Raw genomic sequence first — 13445 nt, forward strand, 5'->3', positions numbered from 1 at the left:
CATCTCCAGGCTTTGGCAGCGATTCCAAGATGATGGTAATGTGAGTAGACGTTACAGCACAGGTCGCCGCAGAGTTACAACGCCGAATGAGGACCGGTATTTGGCAGTTACTGCCAAAAGAAACAGGCAGAGCACAGCCTCAGACCTGTCTCGTCAGCTTTCTTCAGCCACTAGTACGACAATTTCAAGGCAGACCGTGTACAGATGCTTAGGGCAGATTGGTCTATATGCTCGTAGACCTGTCAGATGCGTTCCACTTACTGCAACTCAATGTCGCCTGCTGTTAGCCTGGAGTAGAGAGCATGCATTGTGGACACCGCAACAGTGGGCTTTTGTGTGATGTTTTCCGACGAGTCCAGGTTTAGCTTGCAGTCTGATTCTCGCCGGATTTTCATATGGACAGCTCCAGGTACCCGTTACCACCAAGAAAACATCATTGAACGACACCGTTACGGTGGTGCAGGAGTGCTCGTTTGGGGTGGAATTATTCTGGGTTCCAGAACTGACCTGCATGTTCAAATTGGAACTATGACAAGGCAAATCTATTGGGACGACGTTCTGGAACAACATGTACGTTTTTTTCGGGGCGCCATGGGCGCACAATTTGTGTTTATGGATGACAACGCCCGTCCTCACCGTGCAAACATCGTAAGCGAATGCCTTCAATCGGAGGATATCACCCGTATGGACTGGCCAGCATTCTCACCGAACTTGAATCCAGTAGAGGGCGTGTGGGACATGCTTGGCCGACGAGTTGCAGCCCGTCAACCTCCTCCTACATGTCTACCGGAACTTCGGAGAGCATTGCTTTTTGAGTGGTGTAATATCCCCCAAGATCAGATCGATACTCAGCATGCCTAGGCGTTGTACGGACTGTATTGCATCGTCTGGGAGACATACAATGTATTAACAATCATACTAACGATGTAATATTGGTTTTTTGTAAATAGGTTTTTTTTGTAATTTTCTCCAGGGAGAAAAAATGGCTAATTTTTTTTAATAATATCAAACATATAGCATCTTTTTTTGCTCTTTTCCTTTTGTTTAATCAATAAGCTTTACAAATAAGTCAAATTTGTTTTGCTTCTAACTCTTCCTTTGCCTGATTTTGCATTATCCTTAATTTATGGACATGAGTGTATATCAAAGCTTTTTCTCAACCGTTTGCTTTGAATTGATGTAAATTTAATGTAAAGATTTGTGGATATGAATATCCTCATGTCACAAGGAAGTTGAAGCAAGACAACTCAGAAGTGAATGTTTGCTATGGAATGCTGTTTGATTGGATTTTACGACCATTTCTTCTTCAATGAACCAATAATAACAGTCAAAATTTATCTCGATACATTGATTCGCTACACATGCCTAAAGTTGGAAGACAGTCAACCAGAGGTTATTTTGTCGTATGTCGAGGTTGTGTAAGTTCAGTCATTTATCACAAAAACGTTGAACCATGGTTGCTAAAGTGTGACCAGTACCAAAGCTATAAGTTGTTCGATTCTCAAACAACCAGATGCTAAAGTTGTTCAGCAACTTTTAGACATCCTGCATTTCATCGATGCTATCTCATATTTCTTATGTTAAACCTTTTTAAATATATTGTTCAACAGCAGAATCGTGCATCAAAGTTTCTGTCTATGACTTTCAGCATCAGAAATATCTGTCTTTTTGGTTATATTATGGAATTATGTTTGAGGTTTTCTAACAAATGGTTATGCCTGTTTGCCTTATTTTGCCACGAGGTATGCTGATTCCAGAATTTATGCAGATTTCAGTGGCAATCATTTAGAAAATTGTGCATAGGTGTGTATGTGAGAGTTTTAGTGTGTTTTTGTTTGTTTGTGGCTTGTCCCACCCGATCGACAATAACATCAGATCAGGTGTTTGATATCAAAGCAAGTCCACTAAATTCATCGTGGCAAGGCGTCAAGACTGAACCTAGAATTGGCAAGTGCCTTGAGCACCATATAGGTGACAGTACGACTTTGCTCAAATACGCATCCAATTTTGAAAGAGAGCATCTCGGGGAAAAGGGTCTAAGGATCTCCCACCCCTTTCCCCCTACTACCAGTCTTTTAGAATCCAGGCTCTCCGCATATTAAAATGCCCTCATGCCGCCCAGGCACTATAAATTTATAAATATCGATGCTATCTCCGTGATTCGGATCTAGGCCTCATTTTACGATAATCAGCCTGGCTAACCACTAACCCGGTTGGACGCCGAGTTTTTAGCATTCAAGCCGACGCTAACTATCGTTGAAGGTTTCTCGTTTTGTCGAATTCACAGCTGGTCTTTAACTAGACAGGAAAGCACAAAACTAGATCTGGTAACACAGTTAAGGTTGTAAAATTTATAACTATTTTTATAGTATGCTATATAAAGAACAGTATCACTACTGTTAATGTAAATACTTTTCTAAGTTTTGCTATGAATTTTATCAACTGTATTCATGCTTTGTTTGTATATATAGTTAGTTAGATAGTTAGTTCTGAGCACTGGCCCCCAGCCCACCTAGCAGGCGAAATCTGCCATATGGCTATGAGAGGACAGGCAAAGTATATATGGTATCAATGGTAATATTTTCCCTTTTAATGTAACGTTTTGTCTTACACAAAAAGAAGAAATAAAATTTGTCCCTACCCGTTTTTTTGGCAATTTTTTTACCAAATGATTGCAGCAGAAAATGTAATTTTTGCAACAAGAATAATTAGGCCTTGATCTACTCTAGTAATAAATAACATTTGTATTGTCAAATAACCGACATTTTCCTTTTTTGCGCTGGGTTCATAATTCAACACAAAAATATAAAGTAGTTACCAGCCTTATCTATTATCTGATTTAAATACTCTTCGTTTTTCTTATTTTCTTTCCCACTCGACATTTGTCAACTTCCGCTGAACGTTTGTCTATGTATTCTTAATATATTGCAACTGCAAGGATAAGCAAAAATATTTTAATACTCGTACAATCTGAAAAGAAAATGCTTATATTAATAAGCATATAAGTATATAGTATAAGAATGTACATTATTATAGTTCTGAAGGTAAATGAAAGATCTTATACAGAGTGAACTGGCAAAGGTCTATTATTTACTCTTGTTGGGCGTGATTTTATTTTTGCATCACAAACAACACTTCTTTCTTATACAAATTTGCCTAACTCTTTTGCAATGCACGAAAATAAATACTATGTCTCAAATTGTATTTACATGTTAATTTAGTTTTTCCTCTTTACTGTGAACATACGTATATGTTACTGAACATTTATTTGGTCTAACGTATAGCTGAGAAAATATACTTATTTTTTGTTGAAATTAGAAATCACAACCATACAAAGTGCTTTATTTTCTATGATAATTCTGGAAAATATTTTTCTTTTCCAACAGAAACGTATATGTTGCATTCCCCGCAGGTGTTTTAGATTATCTTGCGTGGCACAGTATGCATCGACATGATGATTTCTTCCTAAGTTAAGCCCTATTTCGTTCAAAATAAGTTTCAGGGTATGTTAACAACTTACGTCATTTGATGCTGTATTGTAAGGCTACTTGGAGATTATTACAAACGTTTAAATATGTATAACCTTCATTCGAAAAATTTAGATATACAGCATGTTTAACTGTTATTATGCGTACTTTAATACATTGATGTATTCACTATTGTACTTTAATACGTTGAGATATTGCTCCAGTGGCTGTTAAATAGATTCTGAATTGAGCATATTAACAGATTAAACAGTTAATTCCCATGCGTAAAATGAGGGTATGAGTGAGCATTCTTTCACCTTTGTGGTATCCTCCTATCCCAGGGTTTGTCTGATGAAGTGGAGAGGGGCATAGCCCCCATAGAGAGTGTCCGTGTTCGGTCTTTGGTTCTTCGGAGAGGGACGGAGGTGGGTTCTTGGTCCAAGGGCACGGGCGGCAGCCGACGGCGGATTTTCTTTCCTCCCTCCGTCTCAGTGTCCTGGTCCTGCAACAAAGAAGAAACAATGCGAACAAGAAAATACATCTAGAATTGCAATCGAAAAAAATCAGTTACGTTTCCATTAGCATGATCATGTGATTTATATATGGAACATAGCAGTATTAATTAATGTATGTAATATATGTAGTAATATACGTAACAAATATATGTAACACAGAGGTATTAAATTCTGGTGGCCGCAAAAAACGTCGCGGACAAAAACTACGCAAGAAGGAAAACATCATAGTACTGAATATCATGACAGAAAAAAAAAAAAAAAAAATACTAGAAAAAAAACATCGCAGTTTTAAAACAATAAGGTAAAAAATAGCGGTGTAAATATATTGCTGTTTCAAAACATTGTTATTCAAAATGAAGCAACTAAAAATCATCGCATGATGTTCCGTACAGTGACGTTTTCGTCTTGGGTGGTTTTTTTCCGCGATATTTTCGTCCGAAGTTTTGCACTTGTAAACTTACGTTAACATTTCACAAAGGAGGATGAAGACCAAAAACGGAGCAATAGCACAAATAATTAGCATGTAACTAAATTAAAATCAGATTAGGTATTTTTAATTGAGATTAACATATAATTAAATGAAATTCTGAAACATTTTGAACAACATAATTTTAGGTTAAAGTTGTCATAGAAATGGATGAAGTTTTATAATGTATTATACTCTACTTACACGAGTTTTCTTCATTTTCTTCTTAAGTATTATGTTTTTTTAGAAGGATTCACTCGGCACTGATATTACTAATTCGGCATTGATAGGTAACGGAGGGGGTTTTATGAACGAATGGTAAACGTCTTTTTATCGTATTCCAGAAGTTCAAGAAAACGTAAGGTAACTCAGAATCTTCGAATTATTCGAATTTTAACTTCGAAAATACGATTACTTCACAACGCATTTTTGCAAAAATGTTAACGGAAAATACGTAAAAAGATTTAAATATAAAATTAACTTAGCAATTATAATAAAAGACATTCATAGGAAAAAGGAGAAACTCTGATGCTTGCGAAACGTTAGAAATTTCCTCTAAAAATCAAATACACAAAGATTAGAAATAGCACAACAACTTTACATTTTTTTGCTCATCTTGTTAAATAGTGTCCTGTAGAACTCGTCGTCTAAACAAGGAGCGAGTGTCTTCTTTATTCTCCGTTCTTTGACTTAAAAGAATGGGTTTGACATTTTTTGTCGCATACGCTGAACAACAAAGCAACAGAAATTCTTTTTTATATAACGAGTCAATAAAAATGTTGTTAGTGCTTCATTCGCTTTCTACGCTTTTGGTTTCTTATAGTTATACGAAAAAATGCTTCAACATTTAATTGTGTTTTTTCTTACAAGTTCTGTAGATTGCCTTTAAAGAGGGTACGAATATATAAACAATTTCATTACTTGCTTATCATTACTTAGTGGTGCTCAGATAATAAAACAACACATTAATTATCCTTTCTACACATCCCCTCTATATTTGGGCATATGCCAATATAATAGAACTTCTTTGTAAAAATGTAAAAGTGCCTTCTTAATCGTTTTTAATACTCCATAATAAATTCAGGTACTTACGTATTATCCCATCGATCGTGAAACTGTAGCCAAGCAGAGCGATATAGTGCCGTTTGTGAATAAGTCTAAAGTAACAACATACTCGCAACATTTGCACTTTCATTTAATATAGTACCGATTAATTTTCGATAAACCACGTTTTGTTTTTATCAACAAGCATATAAAGTGATTATCTTGTATTTTGAAAAAGATGGTTAAAAATTGAGACCTGCCTCCTACAGATCAGTAAGCAGTGGATTATTTTCAAATTTATAGGATCCTTGGATAAAACAAATTTGGGATCGATTCGATATGGCCAACAAAATAATGATAGATTGGAAGAATTACCCGCACGAAGTTTAAACTCATAGATTTCTAAACAGAGCTTCCAATAAAATCGGAGGACCTAACAAAAGAGTTGAAACTAACTCGGTATTTTAACACAAAATCGAACTTTTTCTGAAATAACATACCAATGTTTCCCCATATTTTGATTCGACATCTCAAATTATACCTAGGTATTCAATTTTATAATATCTGGTGAGAAATTTATGGAGAAATAAAAAAAAATTAAAGGTCATCGTTCATTACTTTCAAATAATTTTAACAAAGTGCGTGTACCTCATTTGGCGTTATGGCTCTAGGTACCGTTGTTTTTTTGCAGTACGAGAAACATGCATACATTCATGCTCATTCTTCATTATTTAATTTCTTTGAAATACAGGGCGATGGCGATAGTATTTGGTAGCGACAATTTGAAAAACTATACGTCGTTTATAGTGATTCAACGCAACATGCGGTTTCTAGATAAATATTCTATTCGGGACTAACGTCCCTTTTGGACTGAAAATAATCACGAACAATTTGTTGCCTCCCAATACAAGGAAATAATAAATATCAGTGTTAACAAAATATTAATTTAAAATTATTAAACACGTGAATAAATATAAAACACTTTATAAGGTATTTCACCCGCCTTCATAGTGTAGTTTTCAGCACGCTAAGTGCGTATTCCAGAGGTCCGTGGTTCGATTCCCGGCGAGGGCGTTGCTCTTTTTTCACATCCTTCTTGCTTTCAAAAAATACCTACTGTCTCCGCAACTTCAAATTCAGATACAGCATGTATTATTTAAATTAACCAGTTATTTTATAATTAAACTTTACTATAACTTCTCCTTTTAGCTTCCTCAAGAGTTTGGAGCCAATTCCGGTTTGAATTTCATTGTGTAGTCTTTGACTACTAATCTACGTTTTAATTTAAAGTTGAATGTTACTTTAATTGCATCGCCACAAAGGGTGATTGATTCCTGTGAGCACGAGAAGTGCATATATATTCTAAGTTCTTTTAAACAAAAAAGTTGTTTTAAAATTAAGTTGTTTTGAGTTTGTTGACGGAGTGATATTTCCCTTTACCTTTGTTAGCCAAAATTTACAAAAACACTTAAACTGAGAAAATTAAGAGGCCATCTAACCAAAGTTAAAGAAATTTATTTCACTTTCGTTTGAATCTTGCCGATATCACAGTCATTTCATTCCTCAAAGAGCCAGTCGTCCATAATCGTCGAGAGGGGCATTAGAATTCCTGGCTTAACGTAGAATGATGGCCAAAATAATAAATAAAGAAACCAAAACAACACCAACAAGAAAAAAGTAACAGAAAGGGCTTCTTCGCTCAGCCGCCAACGACGTTGGATGCAATTTGGCTAATGGTTGTCGTTGTTTCTCTTTGTTTTTCATCGAGGAAAAATAAACTGAAGGGATGGTCTTCGATGGGTTCAGTTTAAGTGTGAAATAAATCAGAGAAGAAAGCTTGGATGTTTAACAGTGAAATGACTAAATTTAAAGGGATTAGAAGACTGTTGATGATGTAGCTTTATTTACTTATTTTATTTTTTATTGTTAGAAAGGTGCAGTTCTGCGTCTAAATTGGTTTTTTACTTCTCAGTATTTATTTTGAGTGTTTCTTAATCGATTTCGTACTCCTGATTCCAAATATGATAGCCATTTTTCTTTATTACCGACAAGTTTTGAGGCAACTATACGGAGCTGAACTCAGAAGGATTCTTTACGATCAATCAGCATTTTCGAGAAACTACTTGATGTTTTATAGTTTGCCTGTCTGCGCCATTTTGTTTATTTGATCTCTATTTTTTACTTGATTATAGACGATTTTTTTCTGAAAAAAAAGGGATTCTTTGTGATCGGTATTCAAATCAATATAGTTTTATTGAAAATGTAAACTAATATTAAGTTGGGTTCCCTTAATTTTAGAAACTAAACTCACTCTAACCAGAAAACTGCTTAAGTACTTTAACTATATCTTAGAAGGTTAATAATATCGAATCTTTCCTGCTTAAACATTTGTTATGTATGATAACAAGTTTTAATGTCACCAATAATATTTCAGTAGTTTTCACGAGACTTTATCACGAAACGAGTATATTTTGAAAGAATTAAGAGATTTTCTACTTGGTTTTATTTCAGATATATTTTTCATCTGTTGCCTCCGTTATATACCGCCTTGTTTTACAATTCGGAATTATCTATAATTTTCCTTATCCTCCCTCTTTTTCGCATTTTGTAAGCAATTACTACTAAGCAAAAGACATTTATTTGTTTCTACAACCTTTTGAATACCCGTATTTGTTTGTTCAATGGATTTCCTCAATTGACATCTTTAATCTAGCTTAAAATAAATGTGATATTCATATTGTGATAATTTATTTTTCAGTATTATTTCACTTACTTAAAGTAAATATTGAAATTAATTTCTGTGAATTTTATATATTATTTATATTGGTAAATTTCATATTAAATAAGCGTGTAAAAGGCATACTTGTTCAAATTACATAATTCACAGTTCTACGCCTTAACAGGTTTATCCGTTAAGTTTGTAGCTTCGAATTCTGTACTCAAACGGAAAACAGGGGAAGATGATTTTCGAAATGAAATGCTTTGCAACTCTGCTATTCAAACTGTCGCCAAAAATTCGGTCACCTAAAGGTAATTTCCCCAAAAATATTACATTATAATCCATGAACCATCGACTTGATTGTAGCCAACTTGCACAAAGAAATGTACACTGCTCGACATAGAAAATGCAACAGTATAAGATTCGGCAGTAGAAATATGCAAATTTTGGGGAATATGTAGCAGAGCAAGTCATGCAGAGTTGGTTTACGTAATTATAGAGGGAGATAAAAGGGAAGGAAACGGAGGACGAACCAACAGTCGCTACTCTCTGCTGCTTAGGAAACTCAGCATTTGAAGAAGTTCAACATTCCGGAAGACACACGTGAATGAAGAGATGCCTGAATGACGAAACCGTAGGCGTTTCGGCAAACGGACGATTTTATGAGGGGTCAAATTGTAGGCTTATGTACCACTGGTTGGTGTTACCTTCGTATCGCTGCTAAAACGCCGGCAGATGTATTCGTTGCGCATAGAATGGACCGATGGAGGAAATGTAAATAAAAAAAGAAAGACCAAGCCATTTAGACGTAGATCGATGCATAGAAAGAGAATCGGTGACGGACCCACAATTGACTACTATGGACAATTTTCGGAATGTGCAGGGAGCTTTGCCTACTACGAAAATGGTCATTAACGCTAAACAATCGAGGCCAATGACTACGATGATATCATCAATAAGCCACTTGGACATTTGAATTCAAATGTGACAAAATGGACAAATGTGATATTCAGCGATGTCTGGGTTTCGTTTACCTGATAATAGTCACCGGATAAGAATCTGGCGACGTCGGTAAGATAGAGCTAGTCCGAGTACTGTTACGGAACGCCATACCGCTCGTCAGCATGGCATAATAGGTTGCTATTAGTCATGAAAGCAAGTCACAGCTTTTACGCATCAGAGGCATATTAAAAGCACGACGGTACATTGATGAGGTGCTGCAGACGGTTATACTACCTTACTTTCAACGGGTGCAAAATGGTATGTTTCAGCAGGACAAAATGATACCGCACCGACATTCGTTAGCCGACAAGCCTTGCAGTATGTCCCATTGCTTCCTTGGCCTGCGATTTCTCCTAATTTTCCGCCGATCGAGCATGTCTAAGACGTGATTGGCCATCGTTTCTCCGCTTTGTCCCAGCCGTTATCGGAAGACGAACTTTGGAGGAGGATTCAGAGCATAAGGGCTTTTATCCTTCAAAAAACTATCTGCACACTAATTGAATCTGTACCTCGCACGGTTGTAGCCTGCATCGCCGACATAGGTGGTCATACATCTTACCGATTCCCTCTGTATTTCAATACTATATAAATTTATCTTTTTATAAATAACAATGTTTATTTACATATGCATGCTCTGTTTGTGTGTTAGCTGACCTCACGATCTACCCAGTCTTTCATGGTCTTGTATTTTCTATGTCGGGCAGTGTATGTGAATTGTATACGGACAATAGATTAGAACTAAAGAAAAAATTTGCAACTAAAAGCTCGACTGTTTCTAGGCAATAATGTCCTAAATTTCAGGGGACCTAAAATTTACGGTTATCAAAATGAACTCCTCTTAAACAGGACACATAATTTTATTTTCCATGCAGCTAATTATTGTAAAGGGGAATTATTAACCTCAGGGTTAATTGGGAATGACTGCGGTCTCTTACTAATAACAGCTCTTTCCAAATTGGAGTTTGTAGCCTTTTACTTTAAGACAGTAATTTATCGGTCTTTTTCTACCGGTCTGCTTGCCTCGTAACCATAGTAAAGACAGCTGCGGCAGATGGTAAAATACCCTAAATGTATCATTCCTTGTTCATTTACGTTTAGCATGCTTCTCTTAGCGAAAAGAGCAAGAATAAAGATTGCCTTAAATTACAGTATCAAATGAGATGATGAAAACAAATACTGTGAAGCGATGAAGACATGTATTCCGATATCAAACGGCGCACGGCTGCAAAAGTCTTAAAGCTCCTATTTTAAAGTAAGAGATTATACTGCATCAACAATCATGGTATGCAAAATGGCTTTTCATTTCTCATGAAAAAGTTGCAGGTAACATATGCTTACTATTCGTTTTCGATTGTTTTTGGTATAGGTCTGTCTGAGCGAATGCATATGAAGTAAATGAAACAGAAAATACGAAAGAAAATAGGAAAAAGAACAGAAAATAGGAATTAACCTTTTTTTCATTAAACTTAGTAAAACTGAAAATAATTGTTATAGTTGAAGAAATTAGATCATACTGCCTACTAGTAATTTCCAAACTTCATAAAGCAGCTGGGGTCCAAGTTGTTACAATTTTAGAAATTTTGTGAAAAGTATATAAGTAGAATCTGTGAAAAATCTGCATGAAGAGTATTTAATTAATAAATATTATTAACGTAGCACAAAATGCTTCAGAATTAATTAATTAAATGAGAAAGTGCTAAAATATAAACTTAATAACTAGTGATTCGCGTCGCATCGGGGCAGAATATATCTTGAGGACTGCTTTTTAAAATTTCGTGAAAAGTGGTTTCTTTAAATTTTGTATAAAATATTTTAATTTATTATATCTAATTTAATTAGTTTGATTTTAAATTAGAAACATAATTCCATGTGAGTACTTTCTTTTGCAGTTCATCCAGATATAATTCATAACCGTGACTTTGACTGCTTTTCCCGCTCCTTGATTAAAACCTCAGAAATTATCAACTATTTTCAATATTTACGTTTATCACTTTCTTTCTGTATTAATTTATTATTGTTTCAATTTTAATTTTCTCAAGTTTTGCTTTCAGTTGTTTTTAATTTGTGCCTTTCTGTTAGTTTACTACTATTGTTGACATTAATCTTTATATATCTTTCACATTATATAAACAATAAAGTGAAATTTAAAATAAATTATTTTCAACTTTCCATTTTCGGATTATGTTATTATTTCTAGTTATACATACATACATATATATATATATACATGCAGATATAAAATCAAGACACAATAATTAAATAATTAAACCAAAATTTGGTGCCTCGCAGTCGAACAGGGAAAACATACATCAGAACTGAATCAAAAACAAAATAAGTCAATAAAATAATAAAATAAAATAATTTAATAAAACAAATAGTTACAAGTTCTTTAGTCTGTTCCAAGGAGCAACAGGAAAATTTTAACAGTATCACATTTTTGAATTAAATCTGAAAGATTATGAATTCATAAAATAAAAAGAAAAATAAATAAAAAATAAATTAATTTAATTTAAATTAAAAAAAACTGAAAGGTTTCAGATTTTAAATTACGTCCAAGGAGGCGTTTTAACGTTTTGTGTGTTACCTTTATTTATTTATTATTATGCTCTTTGCACTTAAACCATAAAATTCAGTTCAACAGCAATGTCGCAAAATAATTTTAAAATGAGCTTCTCTTTAGAATTTCCCATACACAGTTCCGCTCGCTGGAGATAAAAATATTTTTTCTGTACAACGTTGCCAGGAAAATTTCTTCCACTAATTCTGTGGTCCATTCTCGATGTACCTTAGACAACTCCAAAAGATTAAACTACTACGAAACAAACTTAAAACTCTCATAGACTATTTAGCCACGAACTGCGAAAATCTAAAAGCAATCTAAAGTAAAATATATATACTATATATAGCTTTCAAATATTGCATTACACCCAAAGGGGCATTATTTTAACGTTTTGTGTGTGACCTTTATTTTTTAAATATCATGTTTTTCGCACTTAAACCATAAAATTCAATCCAACAGCAATATCACAAAATATTTAAAAGAGCATATCTTTAGAATTTCCGATAGACCGTGTCACGCGCTGAAGATAATTTTTCCTCTCCAGTGTTGCCATTGCTCGCTTTTAAATCGTGAGTTTGTTATCAAAAATTCGTTAAAGTTTTATAAAATATAAAACCGATAATAAAAAAAATTCCAAATTTGAAATTTGGTCTTCCAGATTCCCATATTCGCAGTAGGATTACGTCATTCAAAATTTCATGGTTATAAGTACCGTTGTTTTATCACAATGCAAGAAACATACATACGTTAATGTAAATTCTTCATTATTTAATTTCTTCAAATATAATACGGGGCGATAGTATTTGGCGGCAACAGTTTGAAAAGTGATGCGGACATTCAGAATGATTCAACGCAAAATCGCAAAATGAAAACAATAGTCCTTCAGGAGTAAAGTCTCTTTGGACTAATAATGTAAGATCATAAACTTTTTATAATGCAAATAAAAATGTAATAAATCAAAGTATAAGTGTTTTTGAAATATTTATTACTTTCTGTAATAAAACACCACGATATAATCTGCTCCTACATAAATCAAAACGAAAAATACTGTATAAAATGTATTCACTATAAAAGGAATTTTCGAACCTGGATACTCAAAAGAAATCACATTAAGCAACTAGTTAAATTAGAAACAAAGTCTAAAGAAATATATTTCGAAACCGCTGAAAAACTGAAAAATTAAAACAATTAAATTTTAAATGTTACGATCCACACACACATATATATCTTTCACTAGATAGATATCATTTAATTTTATACAAATAACACATGTATTGTAGCATGCGTACGGGTTCGTAATGGATTGAATGCACACAGAACCAATGACAGTTTGATAAAATTTATTTATTCAAACGAAATACTTTACAGTTCTGTAACTTTTCACAAAAGTACTCTCACAGCTCTTCTGAGAAGGACAGAGCACAATCAGTAGTTATTAATTCACACTATTAATAACGTTAATCAAAGCAATGCAAAGAGCATTCATTCGAAGAGTGAAGCGAATGGAGATCTTTCAATTCTTCGAAATCAGCTCTGAACTGAAACTGGCAGCTGATGCTCTTTCGATCTCGTATACTAGTTATCTCCCCCCCGGTTGCCGGAAAATCTCTAGTACCTTCTATCTCCCAAAATTACTGGATGGCATATACGGCTAAAGTTACATGTAAGGGCC

General features: G+C 34.3%; 1 protein-coding gene across 4 annotated transcripts in view; it reads right to left on the bottom strand.

Annotated features, from left to right (window-relative positions):
• Window positions 1–13445, bottom strand: part of LOC118182896 (uncharacterized) — a 462070-nt gene that overhangs the window by 178022 nt on the left and 270603 nt on the right. For all 4 annotated transcript variants that reach the window (XR_015042537.1, XR_015042535.1, XR_015042536.1 and 1 more), the window contains exon 9: window positions 3785–3969. Coding sequence is in view for 1 of the 4 variants with exons in the window: in XM_085821730.1 (XP_085677856.1) it covers window positions 3785–3969 (185 nt within the window). In the remaining 3 variants the exon portion in view is untranslated. The remainder of the gene's footprint in view (window positions 1–3784; window positions 3970–13445) is intronic.

This window comes from Stegodyphus dumicola, chromosome 8, assembly GCF_044657685.1.
Source record: "Stegodyphus dumicola isolate Sdum_Otavi_A_Nest chromosome 8, ASM4465768v1".
Classification (NCBI taxonomy): Eukaryota; Metazoa; Arthropoda; class Arachnida; order Araneae; family Eresidae; genus Stegodyphus; species Stegodyphus dumicola.